Below are 22,511 nucleotides of genomic sequence, written 5' to 3'. Positions count from 1 at the left end.
AACTTTTCTATCAGCCCATCGGTCTGCAGATGATAGACTGAAGTTCTCAGAGTATGTATATGGAGCAGCGTTCAGAGGTCCTTCATTAGCTTTGACACAAATGGGGTATCTTGGTCTGTTAATATCTCCTTTGGTAGCCCCTCTCGGGTGAAGATCCCCACCAACTCTTTAGCTATCATTTTAGAGGCTGCAGGGGGACGGCTTCTGGGTAGCAAGTAGCATAATCAGAACGACAAGTATATATTGGTGGCCCTGGGCTGTCTTCTCCAGGGATCCCACTAGATCCATGGCTATTCGCTCGAAGGGGACCTCTATGATGGGAAGGGATACTAAAGGTGCCCTGAAGTGGGGACGGGGACTGTGCAGCTGACACTCCGGGCTGGACGCACAGTACCTCCGCACTTCTTCATGTACTCCGGGCCAGAAGAATCGTTGCAGGACCCGTGCCAGGGTCTTCTCTACCCCCAAATGCCCCCCAAAAAGATGACTATGGGCCAGACTTAACACAGCATTCTGGTGTTTTTGAGGTACTAGGATCTGCTGTACCTTCTGCCCCTGTACATGTGCAACTCAGTATAAGATTCTTCTTAATTTTGAAGTAGGGTCCTGGTCCCTGGGTTTTCCCTTCCAGGGGGACCCCATCTATTTCGGTCACCTCCTTCCTAATGTTGTCGTACCTTGGGTCTTCTGCCTGGTCCCATCCAAAATTTCCTCTCCAGGGGCTAATCTGCCCGAGATCTAGGAGGCCAGTCTCTGTTGCCTCTACTGGTTCAGAGGTGTTAGGGTGTGGGTCCGACTCGGGTGCTTCTCCCTTCTGGGTGGCCTCCTTTTCAGCTGCTCGGGTCTGCCTACCTACGAGAGCAACCCTCTGGCTTTGGGCCAGTATTCAGGTTCCCAAGGCCTTATCTGCCCTTCTTTCCCTTTTTGTGTTTCTACGCTGTCTGGGAGTCGAGAACAAATCTGGGGCTATTTCAGAGCAGGCTGGGGGTTGACAGTCTACTGTGGATGCCTCACTACTTTCAGGGCTTCCCCCTTTCTCCAATTCCCCTACCGGGAGTAAGTCTCCAAACCCTGGGAAGTCCCTCTCTATGAGCACTTGGTATGGGAGTTTAGGGACTACACCTGCTGCTACCTCAGTAGTGTTCCCCTGAATCTCAATTTTTACTGGGATGGTGGGGTAATAACCAACTGTCCTATGGACATATTTTATCCCCATACGCTTAGCCCACAGCAGCTGACTACGCTTCACGAGCTTCCCCGAGACAAGCGCGATAGCACTCCCCGAATCAACCAGTGCTGTGGTCTCTACCCCATTTAGCTTCAGTGGTCTAGTGTACATAGGTGGGGTTAGTGAGACCCCCACACGGTGGATTAGGGAGCATGGGTCTGCCCAGTTCCCCAGGTTACACTGCATAGGCTCCTCAGCATGGGGACACTGTGCAGTTATGTGTCCCCACTCCCCGCAGGCGTAACATCTGTATGGAGCCCTAGGCATTCCCCGGTCTCTTGGTTTGGGTAGTCTAACATCACGATCCTCTTCCCCCTCAGTGCTCCAACTCTCTGTGGCTTCTGGTGGCCTTCAGCCCCTCTCTTTTTCTACCTGGGCTCTCCTCGTGGCCCAGTCACCCGAGCGCTAAGGCTTGGTGCTGCTAGTTTAACCCGGGGTGCTTCTTCCTTAACTGGTCGGGTCAGCTCCCTCGCCGTCCTTCGCCTCTCTACTAGTGCGACAACCTCGTTGTAGGTGGAGGGTTCGTTCTGGCTTACCCAGGTGTGAAGGTCTGGCGATAGTCCTCTCCTGTACCGGTCGATGACCAGAACCTCTAGTATCTCCTCCAGACTCCGGGACTCAGGTCATAACCACTTTCGTGAGAGATGGATGAGGTCATATAATTGGGACCGCGGGGTTTTGTTTCCCTGGTACCTCCACTTACGATCTCGCTGGGCCCGCACTGCAGTCGTTACCCCAGATCTGGCCAGGATCTCTGCTTTCAGTCTGCCGCAGCCTCTTCAGGTAAATCATAGTAGGCCTTCTGAGCCTCCCCACACAAGAATGGAAGGAGGGTGCCAGACCACTGTTCTCGGGGCCAAGCCTCCCACAGGGCTGTCCTCTCAAAGGCCAGGAGGTATGCCTCTACATCATCCTCCCGCGTCATTTTCTGCAGCCAATTGCTGGCCTGCATGATCTGTGTCCCATCATGGCCGCGGTTCAGCTCTGGAAGGGCCTTTACCTGGTTTACCAGTTCCCGCAACATAGGCCGGTCTTGAGCAGCCTGGTCCATCAGCAGGTGATTAGTCTCCTGCTGCAGCCTCTCTGCCTCCTGTTGGGCGGCTGCCTGGACACGGGGAGCCTCCTGCTGGGCAGCCGTGGCTTGTATCAGTGCCCGCACTACCTCCTCCATTGTGGTGAGAAAAAATAAAAATAGACCCTCTTCCCTTTTCTTTTTTTTTTTTCCTTCCCGAACACCCTCCTTCTTCTGCCGCGCTGTGGACACCAGATCCCACTTCTCACACCAGTTGTGACAAAGTTCCTGCTCTACCTTGGTGGGTCTTGCGCTTATTGGCCGATTTGCTCGCCTTGGAGCTTCACAGCAGCCCTCAGCTTGGCCGTTTTTCTGAACCCACAGTCCAGGTCGACTCCTCCTGTGTCTGACCAGGAGCTGGGAGGTTTGGGGGGAACCCAGGCCCGCCCTCTGCGCCGGGTTCCAACCCAGGGCCCTGTGGAATGCAGCTGTCTAGAGTGCCTCCTGGAACAGCTGTGTGACAGCTACAATCCCTGGGCTACTTCCCCATGGCCTCCTCCCAACCCCTTCTTTATCCTCACCATAGGACCTTCCTCCTGGTGTCTGATAATGCTTGTACACCTCAGTCCTCCAACAGTCCACATTCTCACTCTCAGCTCCTAGTGCCTCTTGCTCCCAGCTCCTCACACGCACACCACAAACAGCAGTGAGCTCCTTTCTAAAACCCAGGTGCCCTGATTAGCCTTCCTTAATTGATTCTAGCAGCCTCTTGATTGGCTGCAGGTGTTCTAATCAGCCTGTCTTAATTGTCTCCAGAAGGTTCCTGATTGTTCTGGAACCTTCCCTGTTACCTTACCCAGGGAAAAGGGACCTACTTAGCCTGGGGCTAATATAGCTGCCTTCTATTACTCTCCTATAGCCATCTGGCCTGACCCTGTCACAGTAACATTATATATATAAAAAAAATTAAATAGCGTGTTTTAGATTAGGGTAGCAGAGACCCAACCCTAATATCACAAGGCACTAGTTAGTGGGCATCAAGCTGTTAAAAAAAGTACCAGAAACCTTTAGTACAATAATGTTTGTAGTTAACAAGCTACAATTTTTGTGCCCTTTTTGCTAATGAACTTGAAGATTGTTTTCCTCACTCTACTCCTCCCAATAAGTCCCTGTTGTTTTTCTAATAGTATTTTGACTACCGTTGCATTTAGTTTGGCATTTCTTGCTTTCCTCTAAGAAGTGTTTTGCCTAAACATTTGGTTACAGGACAAGTAACAGCAGTTTTATTGAATCTTTGTTTTATTCCTTATAGTGCCGGGCCAATAAAAACTGGTAATGAATTTTTGGCAACACATACAATTTCTGTTGTGATTTTTATTTTCTATTATACTTAGCCATACTGTAGTATATAAATAATAGAGAGAGGCAGTGCCCTTCAACCACACTAGCTTACTAAACTGAGCAGTGTCAGCTGATAGAAAACCCCTAAACTCCCGCAAAATGCAACCAGGAGTCAAACAATTGCATATCCAACTATTCTGCAGCCACTACTTTTACCATAACTTTTAAAGAAAGAAGTATCCCACCTATCTAAACGATAGAAATGTAGTTATTTTCCTAAGAATATAAGAATGGCCATACTGGTCAGGCCAATGGTCCATCTAACCCAGGCTCCTGTCTCCTGACAGTAGCCAGTGCCAAATGTTTCAGAGGGAATGAACCGAGCAGGGCAATTTATTGAGTGATCCATCGCCTGTTGTCCAGTCCCAGTTTCTGGCAGTCAGAGTCCTAGACAGAGCATGGGGTTGCATACCTGACCATCTTGGCTAATAGCCATTGGTGGACCTATCCTCCAGGAACTTATCTAATTCTTTTTTGAACACGGTTATATTTTTGGCCTTCATAATGGCCTTCACAAGTACTTCCGTATGTTTGTTTTAAACCTGCTGCCTGTTGTTTTCATTAGGCAACCCCTGGGTCTTATATTGTGAAGAGGTAAACACCACTTTTTCTCCAGGGCATTCATGACTTTATGCCCCTCTGCTATATCCCCCCCTTAGTTGTCTCTGTTCTAAGCTGACCAGTCCCAGCCACCTTAATCTCTCCTCATTTGGAAGCTGTTCCATCCCCCCTAATCACTTTTGTTGCCCTTCTCTGTACTTCTTCCAATTCTAATATATCTTTTTTGAGACAGGGTGACCAGAACTGCACTTCATATTCAAAATTTCATTCCTTATTCCTATTGAATGTCCTCTGGCACGTATGGAGCATCAGGAGCTGAATGGAACATCTAGGTTGATACTGGCTAAGTTCATCAGCTGGATATTTCTGGCATGACAATCTGTGCCAATGGCAAGGTTAGTGTTGGCATGTGGGTGGTCAGAATTAAAGCTTTCATCCTAGAACATTAGCAGGGAGCTGCACAAAGACAAAGTTAGGTGCCCAACTCCCATTGACTTTCAGTGGTACTTGGGCACAAAAACACTCCTCTGTACCTTTGAAAGTCTCCCTACTAGATATTTGGGGAAGGTCACACTTCTTGGTGTATTTGCTTTGATCTCACTGTCCACTCAAAAAGCCAACAGTGAATCACCTTAGACTTGTGACAGCTCATCTAATAGAAATGAAGGCTTCAAGGGACTATTGTGATCCTCTAGTCTGACCTCCTGCATAGCACAGGTCAGAGAATTTTACTAAATTGCAGCATCCAGTCCATAACTCATGTTTGAGCTAGATCATATAATGTGCAGTCTTGCTGATGGAAAACCCTCCCTACATTGTTCCTGTGGTTGGTTACCCTCACTGTTAGGCAGGAGGGCTTTGTTTCTAATTTGAATTTATCTAGCTCCAGCTTCCAGACACTGGATTTTGTTATGCATTTGTCTGTTGGACTCGGGAGGGCTCTATTATCGGAAATCTTCTTTCCAAGTAGGTATTTATAGGATGCTGGAAAATACAGGAGGGGAAAAAACTGGGAGGAGTCCTGAGGTCTTCGTGTCTGGATTTTCCCATGCCTGAAGGTTTTACTGTCCCTGCTCTAAGTAATCGCCATAATCACCCTGCAGGCCCATTTCCAACAGTTACAGTTGTGTTTTTCTCTGAAACTTGATTTTGTCCTGTCTGATCAAGTGCTCAAAAATGGGACCTTCCACTTTAAATAGTATATGGGGCGGGAAGAGTGAAGAGGTTTTACGAAAAGTGAGGAAAATCTGAATTGTTTGAGAGATGGGGTGTGGGGGAAAAAAGTGAAAAGTTTGTTTGTTAAACATTGGGCATCCCAAGAAGGGTTTGACCTAGAAATTTCAAAGGTAGTTTTGTAGGACAAATTAGGGGCTACAGAGCATAGTTTGGCCTCTGACAAATCTTTAAGTTTCTCTACAGGTCTAATCAACACACGCAGTCTAAATAGCTGGACTAACTTTGGAACCCCTTCACAAGGTCCGGAGGACTCTCCGTTTAGACATGCATGAGAAGCAGCACAGCTACTGGACCTCTTAAATGCTGTGTAGCTTGGTGTTTGGGGACAAGACTCGGGTATCAGCGTTCAAGTCCCTTGCAAAAACCAAAGTTTGGGATTTGGTCCTGCAGCCAGGGATAGCTTAGCTTTAAAGAATATGTGCACCAGCTGCCAGAGGAGGGTCTATGTATCTGAACAGTATTTACAGGGTTTAATATGAATACAGGAAAAATGAAGATAAAGCTTCCAATGGCACACAGGAGCAATGCTGTTGGGATGAGCAGAATAGATCCCTTGATGGTTTAGATCCTTATAGTTTAGCATCAGACCATGAAACCTTGCAGATTTATGCTGGGAGAGTGCTTGCACGTCCTAGCCTTTAATTTGGTGCTTGAAACAAAAAACCCATGGAACCAATAGTGCCCTGCTGTTATTTCCTAGTGATCCTTTTCTCACTGCCACTGTCTACAACACTTGCCTCCTCCATGTGGATGTCCTATACAGGAGGGCTTGCCTGCCCGCCCGCCCGCCCACCCGGAGAATAGAAAAGGAGCTTCAGTTCTCTTGTGCTAGAAAACCACTCCTGCCTTTTACTATGAAGAGGGTCTTCAGTGATCTGGGTGTTTTCCTTCTTATTCCACAGACCATTCTTCTTGGAATCAGACTTTTTCCTGTGGTGACTCACCACTAAAAATATCCTTTTCCTCACATAAAATCCAGGATCTTTTCCCTGCTGTTATAATCTCGGAAAGATCCATCAGCCCCTCAACTCTCAAAGTTTCATACAAAACTTAACTGCCCCTGCTGCTCGTTCTGGTATTTTCAGCTGCCTGCTTTACTGCAAGGAAGATCTACTCAGGTATGTTCCGTGTGAGCAGACACCTTGTGCAAAGGGAGACCATCCAAACGTAAGTTAATCCATTTTTACTCCCTTAACTGGTGCTTTGGGCTCAAAACTTACCTTTGGTCATGACTAAATGAAAGTCAGTGGGGGCCTTTTCTGAATCCATTTAGACATTATTATGCTCATCACACACCTTGCCACACTAGATGATTTTTGCTAATGAGTCTGAGAATAGGAGTAAAAAGCTAGCTGCAAATTTTGACTGAATGACACTCAGACCTTGCCCAGCATTATACCTTGCTCTACCCCTTCCACACCCCCACTATTAATCTCACTTCCTTGAACACAAATTTGTTCCCAACTGAAACTAGTCTATCAGCGCCTTAGATCTCTAGCAGCTCTGGTTACAGCCCTTGTCTTGGTTATATAAAAGAAAAAGGCCGGTAGTCCAGTGCACTTGATTTTGGGGTTATCAGTGAAGCTTGCTTTGTTTCAAGCATTTACATTCTTAGCATGTAAAATAGAAATGAAAATAAATTACACAGTATTCCTATAGGATTCGTAAGTCAATGCTGAAATATACTAGACTGGATAAAGACTTGCTAAGCAGAATGGATATATTGTACAGACTGCCACCTGCTGGGCAATTTCTGATTTTTTTTTTTTTTTTTAAAGAACCAGGTGTAAGAACTTTCTAGTCCTGCACTTTTACAAAACCTACATCTAGGCCTGCAAGTCATTAAAAACATAAATCCGGCACATGTACATCACTGTAAAAGGCCACTGGACGACAAAGACCATCTCCAGCTTCTCACTAATAACATAGTGGTTGCAAAACAAAAGTATTTTGCTGAAGCTGGCAGAAATGCTAATCAACTCATTAATCATCACTGAAACAACAGCCATAATTGGGCTGAATACATGTTGATGCAAGAGGCTTTGGAGAACAGCTCTCTCATCTTACACATGAGAATTAAAAAGGAAAAAAACACACGAAACATTTGCATAAGACTAATATTGAGACATAAATAACGGCTAAAAAGATAAAGGAGAATTTCCATTCTGTAGAAAGTTTTATACGTAGTTAAGAAATCAAGAAAAACCGGAAGTTATTAAAGTGATTTAAGACTTGCTTAAGCAAGATTTTTTTTTCTTCAAAACCTTGGTATATATGCCCTAGTCGGTTGTGATATGACGTAAGTATAAATGTGCCTTCAGTCGTTTCCATTGGAAGGGACTCATCAGTTATTTTTAAAGCACCGCAGGCGGACATGGCATTGAACTAGAGCGGCTCTAAAACCAAGGAAACAAGGAAAAAATTCAAAGTTGTTTCTAATTCAAGAGTTTCAAAATGGATCCATTTCCCTTTTTATTTTTTTAACTGAAGTTGTTTTCAAACTTCTGTTTGCCAAAACCCCACTTTTCAGTGTCCAATAAATACAAAATTGATAACCATCTTGGCAAAAAAAAATGTAAAAACCAGGAAACTTCAATAACTTTTTAAATTTACCAATAGTTTCCGAGAGGTGGGGGAGGGAGGCTATTTTTCAGCGACAGCCAAAATAAATAAAAGCTGAAGACTAGGACCAGCTCTGCATTTTACCAACAAGATAGCAACTCGCAGTGTAAAGCGCAGCAAAGGATGGGCTGGGGAAGGGACTTAGTGCCTGTCTGCCTCCACTGAGTGATTGAAAAAGCCGCGCTCCTGTGATGTGTGTGTGCGTTTTCCAGAGGCGTGTTTCCGCGGAGTGTGAGGGAGCAGGCGGGTGGGAATGGTGAGCTGGAGGTCAGCGGGAGGGGGAGACTAGACAGAACTGAGCGTTGAAGAGGGATTGAAAAGCGCAGGACAGCGACCGCGTAGGCCCCTGGAGCAGGGAGGGTGGCAGAGTTGACTGGGGGCATAGACCAGCCCGACGTGTCAGGGAAGGAGAAGTGGAGGTTTGAGCGCGAGGTCCTACCCAAACCGCCATCGTTCCGGAGCGGCCCGAGCGCTGCAGATTCTCACCGGCGCAGGAAGGTCCTTTTCTCCTACCGCTTGGGTCAGGTGTGGCCTCCATTTGTCTCAGCACTTCATCCCTTCGTCCCCTGCCTTCACCTTCTGCCCAGCAGTACAGAGGAGCACCCTCAACTTTTGGGCCACCCCCCCCCATTTCTCACTTTCCGCTCCTGTGAAGAGAGAGACAAAGGCCCCTCCACAGGGGCCCGGGCCATGGGCAGAGACTTCCCCACCATCCCATCCACCTTTACGCACTCCGCAGCTGGCCATGGGGGCTGGGGTTTTTGGCAGACATTTCCCACCCCTGCTTACCTGCCCCAGACCGGTCCTGGCGGTGAGGGAGGGGGCCAGACCCCAACCATGGGAGAGGCAGCCCTGTTAGCCCCCATGTCCCAAACAATCACTTACCAGGCTGGGTTGGAGGGTGGACATGGGACCACGTGAGCCTGTCAGGCAGCCAAGGGAGCAGCCTGCCAGCTGATTGACAGGAAACGCAGGCCAGCTGAAGGTGGAGGAGCGGGTCCCTTTCCTTTTCCAGGGTGCGTGGCCGGTGCAAGCTGCGTGCAGGAGAGCCATGGGGCTTTTGATAGCAGGGCTATCTTCTTCCCTGGGGGAGGAAGGGGGGCCCCCAGGCATGTATTAGTGGTGTGGTGGCCTTGGTCTTCCTGCTCCACAATAGCCTCCCCATAAGCTTCAACACCCAACCTAAACACAGCTCTGCGCTGGAGGGGAAAAGCTGAGGCAACTTGGTCAGCCAAAAGGAAAGAAGAACGAAGCCACTTCTCAGCCCCCAGAATCATAGGGGTGCGTTAAATGTCCCGAACTAAACGGAGAACCTCAAGGGCCTGCACCAACACCAAGCCAGGGGTAACCCTATGCAGAGGATAATAAAATGCAAGAGGCCTGGCCCTAAAGGTGAAGAGTGGACAAGTTCTGCAGGACAGTGTGTTTGCTAGCAGTAGCCTCAGCACCAGTGGCCTGGCTAACAGGGGTTGGCTGTGGCCCTAGGTAAACCAGCAAATAGCAGCTCAGGCCAGACCCGCCCCCCCCAGAGTTATTACACATTCAGCTGGCCTAAACACTTGCCTCAGTCTTTCTGGCTTGAGCCCCTCCTCGGTTGCATAATCTGGAGCACGCTGGAACGTTATTGGCTCCTTGGAGTAGTTTATTCTGAATGCTAAAATAAGCATGTGGTTAAGGTCAGGATGCACCAATGGACTTAATTAAAAAGAAAGGGGGAGGAGGGGTGCGGGTGGACTGGGAGAGGCTTTGGTGTTAGGCAGCCATTTCCTGAAGGAAGGATGTGCTGTGGAGTATGCAGTCAGCTGGTAGGCCCAGCTGCCAAATGGCAAGTCAGTTTGCTTGGGAAAGACTCAGGTTCTCTCTCAATGCCTTATAAGGGCCTAGTTTGGCAAGTGGCCTCAAGCTGGTCTCCTATTAGCTGGATACAGTTTTGCAGCCACTTTATCATCTGCTCATCCAGTTAACAGGGATAATCTGCTACTTAGACAAGTCACTTATATAAAATTAGCAACAGGTGTAAGATATTATCTGTCTCCTCAGTGGCTCTCCAGAGGGCAGGTTCATTGGATTTAAACGTGTCATTGAATCTCTTCTTTTTGGTGTATGACGGGGAATTGGGTGCTTAGCTGCCTTGAAAATCCTCCAGCTTCATCTTTTAACTAGGGTTCCAGAGGCTGTACAGTTTTGGGGCGAAAGTCTTAAGTTCTTATTAAACTTCTCTGGTTAGCAAAGCCTCAGCTCCCTGCAGCCGCATGCCCGGGGTAGTTCCTGAAAGCTTATTCCATGTCTGTCTCCTGCAGCATGACATTTGATAGCACACCTGGATTTTGCTCCTCTAAACTGGACTCATTCTAAATTTTGAAATAACTAGTTGCTCGCTCTACACATCGTGTTGCTACAAATGAAAACTCAAAGGAGACTTTGCCACGCGCAAGGTTTGGTATCTTGAAAACATTTTATTTCATCACTTTTGTGGTAACATAAATAATAGCGAATGACAGCACTTTTAATGTCAGGGGAGGGAAAGCATTAGGTGCAGAGCACAATGTAAAGTAACGGGGGAAAACAACTTGTTGCACTGATACTGCTAGGGATAGTCCTACTTGATTTAAGTGAAAATATATATAGGTAAACTAGCAGTCTTTTGGTGTCTTTCCCTGTATTATGGGCCTAATTCTCAAAATGTCATTGTGTACATATATTGTGTATATATAATTTATTGTGCAGCTTAAACCCTCTGCAGTTCTATTGGTAGGAACAGATATGCAGAAGAACAGACACACAGATGACATACCCAGAGTTCCCAGATATCAAATGTCTTTGAATCAGGGTTCCACAGGCGAGGTTACCACTAACTTGGCAACATTTACTGCTGAGCGAGAGGGTGTTCCAAGACAGTTATGGGAAGAGAGCAATGGCAGGTTCCTTTGCTGTTTGCCATAATGGTATGCAAATGGCAGTGTTACCACCACCATGTTTCCAGGAGGAAGTAGGACTCTAAGGTCCATGTTAGCAGATCAGGGAAGATAGACCCACTGCATTTAGGAAACCTAGGATAGTTTAAAACAAACAAACCGTATATACAACCAGTGCTCATCCTGCTAAGGAGAGTTACTAGTTTCCATACAGATACACCTAGGAAAGTGACAAATTAAGGTCTTGTAGGAGGGTAGCAATTGACCAAGGAACTTGAACATTTGACCATCAGGCCAATTTCTAAGACACTGACTTCAAATTTTGCCACCTTTCCTCGGAAAAGGAAACTTTTGCAACAAGTGCCAGGGCAAAGGGCAGGTTTTCCTGAACCTCCTTTAAACAAAGGCCAGGGCAAGAGGATCTGGAGAGAACATTTGTGAATTAAGCCCTATATTTTAGGTGACAGTTAAGTGAATTAAAATTCCAGTTTTGTAGGCTGTGTGCATTCTTTGTCAGGCTTTGCATAGGAAAAAGTTAATAGCAATAAACCATATTGCTTTCTTAAGGGCACCCTATAGTCTCTTTTCTTTCTCTCTCCATTTCAAGTTAAATTTAAGGTGTGCCCTATTGGTTAGTTCCGTAGTCTTTTGATACAGAGAATACTTTGCCCTTCTACTTACTCCATGAAAAATGGTGGGATACAAATACATACCCAGCTTCCTTTCATGCAGTTATTTTCAGTTATAGTGTACAGGTCTTTCTTTTTAGTGCTAGATAAGACTACAAGGACATATTTCCAGTTAGCATGTGGACTCTTGGCAGGTCATTTGACTTCTGGCTCATATTCTGTGTAAGTGGATACAGTAAAATAAAAGAGCAAGTATAAACAAAGAAAGTTTATTTATAAAATGTCCCTTGAGGTTAATTAATTATTCTTCGGGCTGTTACGTAAGTTTTTCAACTCCAGCTGTAGTTGTCGAATTCTTATCTCTTTCTGCGAAAGCTCATCTTTCAACCGTCGGATCTCGTCTTGTTGTCGAAAGAACATTCTGAGGAGCTTAAAAGAAAGAGAGGGAAAAAAATAGGTGTACAACATTGTGATAACATTTATAATATTTGCTTCCCCCGATGGCTTCATGCCTCTCCTGCCAACTGTCAGAGAACCAGCCTTCGATTCATGTCATTACAGTGTTCCTTTTGAAATATCTGTTTACCTGCAATACTCCATTGATTTTCCCTGTCCATTTTCATGGTAACTCAGTTAATTCACATCGTATGGCTCAGCAGCTCAATTTGTGAAAAGAAATTCAATATTGGACTCAGTGTAAATGTTTCCCCACAGCCTTTAAGTGTAGCGCAGAGAACAATCGTTTATTAAGAACTGTTAGGAAATTAATCCAGTTCATTTTGTATGCTCTCTGCTTAAACCTCAGCAAAGTCCTGTGGGTTGAAGTTTGATCCAGGGAAACACACACATGGATGTTCGCGGCTTGGGAACAAAAGTAGAGATGCACAAATTGGTGTGTTTATATGCTACAATCTTGGATGTGTGCAGTTGCTCTCTGTCAGAGAAAGTCATGACCTCATCTACAGTCGTGTGCCCTATATTGATAACTAAATAAAAATCTCCATCTGTTAAGTTGCTAGGAGTCTGGTTTCAGAGAAGGAGGATCAGAGTTCAGTCCCCATTGTTGGCGTGACGTTCCAGGTGGCTATGTTCCGCATCTTAATAACAACCCTGCAGTTCCTGGATTATCCCAAATTTGTTACAATACTGTACAAAGGACTGTTTATAAATCACACCATCTACATGGAAAATACAGTGAAAGCCACTAATGCCAGAAACTAGGATGGTACATTGAAGCCAAGCTGGCAGAAGGGACCCCAGAATAATTAAGTGCATTCTGTGGCCAGGGAGGTTAGGAGTGGCGACAGTTATGACAGTTGAGGTAAAACACAGTCTCTACTATTTTCTACTGAAATTAATGGGACTATGTAGATTGTAAACTCTCTGGAGCAGGACCATCTTCTTGTTCAGTGCTGGTCCTGGTCCTCGAGTGGGTCATCTAGGTGTTACTGCAATACAGAATGACATCTGTGGCGTAAAATCAGCCTCTGTGGTATTCAGTAGGATCAGAAAATTCAGCAGACCTTACCAGCTGTTTTCTTACTATGTCAGAAGAAGGTTTTGCACTGGATAAGCTTGACGCACATGGCTGAGATCTAAGAGGCTGGCCATTCAAAGCCATAAGTCAGCACCCATTGCTTACCTCATTCTCTGTCCTGGGCGGCACGTTTTCTAACAAATCTATTCCATTGACAACAACACTTTTTTTCTCTCTTATTGGTGCCTTAAAGACAACTTTGGATGCCTTATAGCCCTCCTTCAGCGACATCAATATGGGATCTACGTGAGATGGTAAAATAAAGGAGGATGTTAACACTTGCTCTGCTACAGCACCTGTGTATATATCCCTCCCCTATTGTCCTGCCTTAACATTCACTGCCTATCAGTTGCTACAGCAATGTGGTTTCAGGGTGACTGGACTGGGCAGGCCCTGGACTGGCAGGCAGGAGACCTGGGTTCTAATCCAGCTCTTTTACTGCCTGTTGTGCAACCTTGGCAAGTCACGGCCCCCTTCCCTGTCCCTCTTCCCCTTCCCATCCTTTGTCTTGTCTACATAGAGTCTTTAGAACACGAACTGTCTCACTGTGGCCTTGTCCAGACTAGAAAAAAAGGCATGGTTGGTTGGTTTTTTTATTTGGGGTAGCTAAAAGGATCCTGACACAGGGAAGAAAGGTAAGCAGCAGGATACGGACCCTGGACTTCAGGAAAGCAGACTTCGACTCCCTCAGGGAACGGATGGGTAGGATCCCCTGGGGGACTAACATGAAGGGGAAAGGAGTCCAGGAGAGCTGGCTGTATTTCAAGGAATCCCTGTTGAGGTTACAGGGACAAACCATCCCGATGAGTCGAAAGAATAGTAAATATGGCAGACGACCAGCTTGGCTTAACGGTGAAATCCTAGGTTTCAGAGCAACAGCCGTGTTAGTCTGTATTCGCAAAAAGAAAAGGAGTACTTGTGGCACCTTAGAGACTAACCAATTTATTTGAGCATGAGCTTTCGTGAGCTACAGCTCACTTCATCGGATGCATACCGTGGAAACTGCAGCAGACATTATATACACACAGAGATCATGAAACAATACCTCATGAAACAATCCAGCAGGACAGTGGGGTGGGAGGAGGTATTGTTTCATGATCTCTGTGTGTATATAATGTCTGCTGCAGTTTCCACAGTATGCATCCGATGAAGTGAGCTGTAGCTCACGAAAGCTCATGCTCAAATAAATTGGTTAGTCTCTAAGGTGCCACAAGTACTCCTTTTCTTTTTGGTGAAATCCTAGCGGATCTTAAACATAAAAAAGAAGCTTACAAGAAGTGGAAGGTTGGACATATGACCAGGGAAGAGTATAAAAATATTGCTCGGGCATGTAGGAATGAAATCAGGAGGGCCAAATCGCACCTGGAGCTGCAGCTAGCAAGAGATGTCAAGAGTAACAAGAAGGGTTTCTTCAGGTATGTTGGCAACAAGAAGAAAGCCAAGGAAAGTGTGGGCCCCTTACTGAATGAGGGAGGCAACCTAGTGACAGAGGATGTGGAAAAAGCTAATGTACTCAATGCTTTTTTTTGCCTCTGTCTTCACTAACAAGGTCAGCTCCCAGACTGCTGCGCTGGGCATCACAACATGGAGAGTAGATGGCCAGCCCTCTGTGGAGAAAGAGGTGGTTAGGGACTATTTAGAAAAGCTGGACGTGCACAAGTCCATGGGGCCGGACGAGTTGCACCCGAGAGTGCTAAAGGAATTGGCAGCTGTGATTGCAGAGCCATTGGCCATTATCTTTGAAAACTCGTGGCGAACGGGGGAAGTCCCAGATGACTGGAAAAAGGCTAATGTTGTGCCAATCTTTAAAAAAGGGAAGAAGGAGGATCCTGGGAACTACAGGCCAGTCAGCCTCACCTCAGTCCCCGGAAAAATCATGGAGCAGGTCCTCAAGGAATCAATCCGGAAGCACTTACATGAGAGGAAAGTGATCAGGAACAGTCAGCATGGATTCACCAAGGGAAGGTCATGCCTGACTAATCTAATCGCCTTCTATGATGAAATTACTGGTTCTGTGGATGAAGGGAAAGCAGTGGATGTATTGTTTCTTGACTTTAGCAAAGCTTTTGACACGGTCTCCCACAGTATTCTTGTCAGCAAGTTAAAGAAGTACGGGCTGGATGAATGCACTATAAGGTGGAAAGTTGGCTAGATTGTCGGGCTCAACGGGTAGTGATCAATGGCTCCATGTCTAGTTGGCAGCTGGTGTCAAGTGGAGTGCCCCAGGGCTCGGTGCTGGGGCCGGTTTTGTTCAATATCTTCATAAATGATCTGGAGGATGGTGTGGATTGCACTCTCAGCAAATTTGCGGATGATACTAAACTGGGAGGAGTGGCAGATATGCTGGAGGGCAGGGATAGGATACAGAGGGACCTACACAAATTGGAGGATTGGGCCAAAAGAAATCTGATGAGGTTCAATAAGGATAAGTGCAGGGTCCTGCACTTAGGACGGAAGAACTCAATGCACAGCTACAGACTAGGGACCGAATGGCTAGGCAGCAGTTCTGCGGAAAAGGACCTAGGGGTGACAGTGGATGAGAAGCTGGATATGAGTCAGCAGTGTGCCCTTGTTGCCAAGAAGGCCAATGGCATTTTGGGATGTATAAGTAGGGGCATTGCCAGCAGATCGAGGGATGTGATCGTTCCCCTCTATTCGACATTGGTGAGGCCTCATGTGGAGTACTGTGTCCAGTTTTGGGCCCCACACTACAAGAAGGATGTGGATAAATTGGAGGGAGTCCAGTGAAGGGCAACAAAAATGATTAGGGGTCTGGAACACATGACCTATGAGGAGAGGCTGAGGGAACTGGGATTGTTTAGTCTGCAGAAGAGAAGAATGAGGTGGGATTTGATAGCTGCTTTCAACTACCTGAGAGGTGGTTCCAGAGAGGATGGTTCTAGACTATTCTCAGTGGTGGAAGAGGAGAGGACAAGGAGTAATGGTCTCAAGTTGCAGTGGGGGAGGTTTAGGTTGGATATTAGGAAAAACTTTTTCACTAAGAGGGTGGTGAAACACTGGAATGTGTTACCTAGGGAGGTGGTAGAATCTCCTTCCTTAGAAGTTTTTAAGGTCAGGCTTGACAAAGCCCTGGCTGGGATAATTTAATTGGGGATTGGTCCCGCTTTGAGCAGGGGGTTGGACTAGATGACCTCCTGAGGTCCCTTCCAACCCTGATATTCTATGATTCTATGAAAAGGTTTTGGGTAATGCAGTGCTAAAGAGACCAGCACCTGGGGCAGACACAGCCTAAGCAGTGCTTCAAATCATTTAAACTAGTTTGAAACACACACACCCACACACACACACCATGCTTACACAAGGCCTATATTTTCAGTTGGAGCAATGAGACACTACTTTAATACAAACAAACTTACTTATAGATGAAGCTCAAAAGCGTTCAATGGCCACCTTACCTCCCCCTCCGCCCCCCCCCCCAGCTTACTAGCTCAAAAATGGTTCCTGGGGCTTTATGTACACTAAGTGCATACACACACAGTACCTATGCACCCACCATCACATCATCTGGTGGCCAGTGTAAAGTATGGAAAGTGCCCAAGGGTGAGTATGGATTTAGACACATTTCACAGCGAGGATCAGAGATCAATTGTGTTTACATTTCCAATAGAAGTGCAGTAGATGCTCATGCAGGGTTCATTCTTTTACCTCTGTTCATTCCACTCAGCCATTCGTCTGGTGTCAGGGCTGGTTCTATACCTGGAGTCATCGGGTAAATATCCTCTTGGTATGTTTCTGACTGGAAGCGAGGAAGAATAAAGAGTGGTTGTCTTCATAAAATTTGTTCCCAGTTGTAACTGTACGTTGCAAAGTGCCATAAGCAACTATTTGCTTACAACCCTGGCCAACGGTAATGTAGCCATTCAATAGCATCCCAGGAAAAATACTTAACTGCCTTTTCACCATTAACTTTAAATGGGGAATAAAGAGTCCTCGCCCCTGCCTATTAAATTCATGTTCTGAAAGAAGATTATACCCCAGCAGCCCTGAGCTGTACAATGTTTTCAAGTGCTCACGTAAGTCTCACCCAAGCACCAAAGTAGCAGAGGGCACAGGAGGCATTTGAGTTGTAGACAGACTAATGAATATTATCCAGCTGAACTGGAGGCTTTGGAAGGGCATTGTCTCTGGCCTGCTGCTGCACAGACCGCTCAGGAAACGCTAAGTGCACAAAGCATACGGTTACGTAGTGTAGATCCCAATTCAAAGCACGAGCCAGTGAAGTCAAGGAGCACCCACTCTGGCCACATACGGCGTAAAGAACAGCCAAGGGCAAAACACCAAGGAAAGTTGTCCACAAGGGTGATTTGCCTTTTCCCTCCTCTCCACATTTCTGCTTGCAGTAGATTAGCAAATTCAGGGCAATGAGGCTGAAGCTCTGTTGAGTCACCTCTGTTTGGAAAGATACTGACTCAGTCCTAAACCTGAACGGGGCTCATAGCTTTGTTTCAGATTTCATACAGCTGGACAAGGCAGGTAAAGCCAGCAGCGAATACTGCTCCCAGCACACGGAGATGTGATTTTTTTACTTGGGATGGGTCTCTAAATCTAGATGTGGGACAGTCCTTTGTCACACACTTCAAAAGACCCAGTTAATTTCACACAAAATAATGGCAGCAGAAGTTAGAAAAAATGCTGGAGTCAGCTCTTTAAAGAGCTTTCCATAAGCAGAGAGTTCAAACTTTGCATTGCTGTGCGTTAGAAAAGCAGTTTTTAGCAAGATGTGAGTTTGGATCTAAAATGTGTAATTGATATAAATGAGAGGTCACAGAGAGATCTACCCATCAAGGAAGACAGATGTTATCTGTAGCCAGGAAAAAGCAAACCCATGATGCTTTGAATGCAAGTCAGGAAAATGTCTAGCATGGTCAGTATGTAAGATGTGTGGTTGTTGTGGACAGTTATATAAACCATCGGGCTTAATTCACTAGATACAGTTTGCCAAGGTCCTTTTGACATTTACTGTATTTCATCCAAATGATTCTGTTCTGTGCCAGTCAGAGCAGGATTCTCAGTGTGGTCTCAAAAGTTCAGTGACTGAGTCTCCCAGATCCTTCCCTGTGCATCATTTAAATAGAGAATATGGCAGTCTTTGACATACCCGAGTAACAGAAATAGAATTCCCTGGCACAGCGAGCATTTCCAACTCTGTGCTTTGAAGGTGTTGGGCAGAGATAATGCATCAGAGCATTTGAGTTCTGTACATAAGTAGGAACAGTGCTGACATGTACTCACCCTCCTTGGCACGATCATAGAGATTGGCTCAATCAGACCCTTTAAGGTAACCAGTTTATAGAATCTGAACACCTCACATGCAGACACATCCAGCCCGTGCTTTGGCATCACACCTATTAGAGAATTCACATGTGAGCAAGGGACTTTCCTTTCATGCCAACAAAGCATTGAAATATTCAAAAGCTCTTTCTCTACAAATTGGTCCGTGAGAAAGGAACCAATCTTACTAGCCCCATCAGGATTGCTGGCTTAGGATATGGTAGCAGGATGCATATAGATCCGATTAGACATCATGTCGATGGGAAAAGTTCTCACAGTGTAGCTACGTTTCAAAGCTGCTGTCGAGAGAACCGTCGTTTCCTACTGTAAATCGTCAGCGCTTTACAAATCAAGAAAAGCAGTCAGTGTGTTCTGTAAGAATGGGATTCTCTGTTTTGCTTAAACACAAAGCTAAGTGATAAGGTGAGCCTTGTAACTCCCTAATGGATACCAGCCTACCACTGCTACTGGCTAAATGGAGTTACTTCTTTAGCTCGAGTAGCAGCGGCCCATGCTTTGGTGCTCTAGGTCCTATTGCTGCAGATGACTCATAGCGGGGGGCGTTATGTGTATAAGATAGAGGAAGAAATATAGAACCCCATTCTGTGAGGTGGTGACATCAGTGCAAGTCAAGGGCATGCGGCATCTTCCCCAGTCAGGCCCAGGGTACGTACATACCTTGCAGAAGCTGCAGCTGCAGCAGACAAGTTGGGGAGAGACCACTAGCATGTGGAAAGTGTTACGCTGGGGTAAGAAAGCTTTGCCATACAAGTACAGAAACCACCACGCAAGCACTGCCTACTGGAGGCTGAAGGCAGCACTTGGGCAAGGGCTGACGTTACGTATGGGCACGGAGATTTGTTTCATGATCATGTCCAGAGTGCAGGGTATTAACATAGCACTGAACTGAACAACCTCCTTTAATATCCCGTCCCTCTGTGCCATCAGCTTTCCCTGAGATTGCAGGCCTGCGCCACCGCCAAAGAGCTGATTCCAAATCAGCAGCTGAGTTGGCTCATGCCTGTCACTGCCCTCTTGGGGCTGTGGGACACCACCAGACTTGTTAGCTGGGCCTTCTGCCTAATTCTCCAGGGCGTGCTAGGTCTGCATCCTGCCCGTGGGGATGTGGGAGGAGGGAAATACTTCCACCCTACACATCCTTCCCTGCAGCCATCCCCATCTGGGCCTTCCTGTCTACCTGCAGTCTGGAATTTGAATAGCCCATTTCTTCTCCCTCTGACCCTCTACACCCATCGGGGGAGCCCCCATCCCACAAGCAACTCTACCCGCACCCCCAGGGGCCAGCCATGAGGGAAACCTACCCACTCCAAGAACCCAAATGGGACCTGCCCCCCATGCCACCAACCAGAGCTGATCCTGTCCTCACCCAGCCAGCCACCCCACAGCCAGAATCCACCCGTCACCAGTGCCGCTGCTGCGGAGAACTGCTTCCAGGTAGGGAAGCCAGACGCAGGGGCCTCCTGGAGGTGCTGGGAAGGGGAGGAGAGCTGAGAGTGGTGCAGGTGTGCAGATCAGAGCCCTGTGCTGGCAAGGAGGGGCAGGAACTGGACCAGATGGATTTTGCAGTAAGGGTGGGAAGGAAAGAGCATTTTACCCAGGGAACGTCCCATGTATCACTGGCTCAGGTCGCTTGTTAACGTTTGGGCAGCCTGTCACTGCACGTCAGGGGAAACTGCTCATGCATTTCCCTGGAACCAGGCCCTCAGTAAGATGCATCAGAGTCACACTGCACCATTACCCAGGAAGAAATACACAAAAATATTAAATGCTACATAAAGATCATTGGAATTCTGAATTAATTTTCCAGCAAGACATCAGCTACCTAATGACACAGAACATATTTGAACAGCGAGAGTCAGCACAGTGCAGAGAGCACGGGAGATTATTATGCAAAATACATTTATCAGCAAAATTTAATTATACTATTTCAGTCTGCTGTCTTTTTTTAATATTAATGTTTGAAGAGGTGGCCTATTAACATGCCAAAAGCTCTTACCCAGTCCTTTTTGTGGGGCAGGAGAGCGAAACTCCATGAGATAATTCAGATAGGGCTTTTCTGTGCTGATTTCATAGTATCGGATGTTCCCGTCGCCCTGAGGCAGGGGGGATAAAGGGCAGATCAGTTTAACATTTCAGTGTAAAAGCTGTAGGCAAATAAAAAGATGTGTTAAAAGAACATCAAGTTGTGCATCACTGCCAAGTTCTAGGTTAAATATACAGGCACGACCATGCTAGTAGCCATTGTAGAACAGAATCTAAAACCAAACCTACAGCATTTCGTGTATTGCATCTGGGTTCTTGAAGTAGAAACAGTAGAAGGAATAGATGTGGTCTCTTTAATGGTGTTTGGGGAAGAAGACTCACAGGATGACTAGCAATTTTATCCCCATCACTCCCATTTCTCCCTTACACTTTATGGAATTAGTTTTCCTACCCTTGGGTTAAAGAACATAGAACATAAGAACGGCCACACTGGGTCAGACCAAAGGTCCATCTAGCCCAGTGTCCTGTCTTCCAACAGTGGCCAATGCCAGGTGCCCAGAGGGAATGAACAGAACAGGTAATCATCAAGTGATCCATCCCCTGTTGCTCATTCCCAGCTTCTGGAAAACAGAGGCTAGGGACACCATCCCTGCCTATCCTGGCTAATAGCTATTGATGGACCTATTCTCCAGGAATTTATCTAGTTCTTTTTTGAACCCTGTTATAGTCTTGGCCTTCATAACATCCTCTGGCAAAGACTTTCATAGAATATACGAGTTGCATATCTAGTTTAGTTCTCTCACAATGGAAGGAGGATAAAGTACTAAAAAATGTACCAGGACGTTATGTTGCCCAGGAATGCTAAAGGAAATATTCCAGTACAGAAATAAACTAATTTTAGAACAAAGCTAAACTCAGCAGAGCTGTACTGAATGGGCAGGGCTGTGTTGCACTAAATTTATGCTAATAGATTCATAGATTCCAAGGCCAGAAGGAATCGTTGTGATCATCTAATCTGAACGCCTGTAGAACAGACAATAGAATTCTCCCAAAATAATTCCTTTTGAACTACAGCATATCTTTAAAAAAATCCAACATTGATTTAAAAATGGTCAGTGATGGAGAATCCACCACGATCCTTGGTGCATTGGTCCAACAGTTAATTACCCTCATTGTTAAAAATTTATGTCTTATTTCCAATCTGAATTTATCAAGTTTCCAGGCCTTGGTTCATGTTATACTTTTCTCTGTTAGACTGAAGAGCCGTTATCAAATATTTGGTCCCTCACCAAGGGCTCTTAAGCAAAGTAGCTGTCATGGGATAAGAGGGAAGGTTCTCTCATGGATTGGTAACTGGTTAAAGATAGGAAACAAAGGGTAGGAATAAATGGTCAGTTTTCAGAATAGAGAGAGTTAAAGGGTGGTGTCCCCCAGGCGTCTGTACTGACATATAGTTATCAAATATTTGGTTCCCCAGTCCTACTTAACATATTCATAAATGATCTGAAAAAAGGAGTAAACAGTGAGGTGGCAAAATTTGCAGATGATACAAAACTACTCAAGATAGTTAAGTCCCAGGCAGAATGTGAAGAGCTAGAAAAGGATCTCTCAAAACTGGGTGACTGGGCAACAAAATGGCAGATGAAATTCAATGTTGATAAATGCAAAGTAATGCACTTTGGAAAACATAATCCCAACGATACATATAAAATGGTGGGGTCTAAATTAGTGGTTACCACTGAAGAAAGAGATCTTGGAGTCCTTGTGGATAGTTCTCTGAAAACATCCACTCAATGTGCAGCAGCAGTCAAAAAAAATGAACAGAATGTTGGGAATCATTAAAAAAGGGATAGATAATAAGACAGAAAATATCATATTGCCTCTATATTAATCCACGGTACGCCCACATCATGAATACTGTGTGCAGATGTGGTCACCCCCCTCTCAAAAAAAGATATATTGGAATTGGAAAAGGTTAAGAAAAGGGCAACAAAAATTATTAGGGGTATGGAATGGCTGCCGTATGAGGAGAGATTAATAAGACTGGGACTTTTCAGCTTGGAAAATAGATGAC

The 22,511-nt window shown here is 45.8% G+C and overlaps 1 protein-coding gene across 4 annotated transcripts in view; it reads right to left on the bottom strand.

Annotated features, from left to right (window-relative positions):
* Positions 1–10,496: 10,496 nt before the first annotated feature.
* The window catches only part of CORO2B (coronin 2B), a 139,100-nt gene continuing 127,085 nt past the window's right edge, over positions 10,497–22,511 (bottom strand). For all 4 annotated transcript variants that reach the window (XM_084641749.1, XM_084641748.1, XM_084641750.1 and 1 more), the window contains 5 exons: positions 20,451–20,547; positions 18,395–18,507; positions 16,808–16,898; positions 13,247–13,383; positions 10,497–12,033 (listed from right to left, as the gene is read on the bottom strand). In XM_084641749.1, coding sequence (XP_084497875.1) covers positions 11,902–12,033; positions 13,247–13,383; positions 16,808–16,898; positions 18,395–18,507; positions 20,451–20,547 — 570 coding nt within the window. In that variant the 3' untranslated portion in view covers positions 10,497–11,901. The remainder of the gene's footprint in view (positions 12,034–13,246; positions 13,384–16,807; positions 16,899–18,394; positions 18,508–20,450; positions 20,548–22,511) is intronic.

The sequence above is a fragment of the Lepidochelys olivacea genome, assembly GCF_965140295.1.
Source record: "Lepidochelys olivacea isolate rLepOli2 genome assembly, chromosome: 10".
NCBI lineage: Eukaryota > Metazoa > Chordata > Testudines > Cheloniidae > Lepidochelys > Lepidochelys olivacea.
Note: the sequence above shows the minus strand (reverse complement) of the source record. Positions and strands in the feature narration are given on the sequence as shown.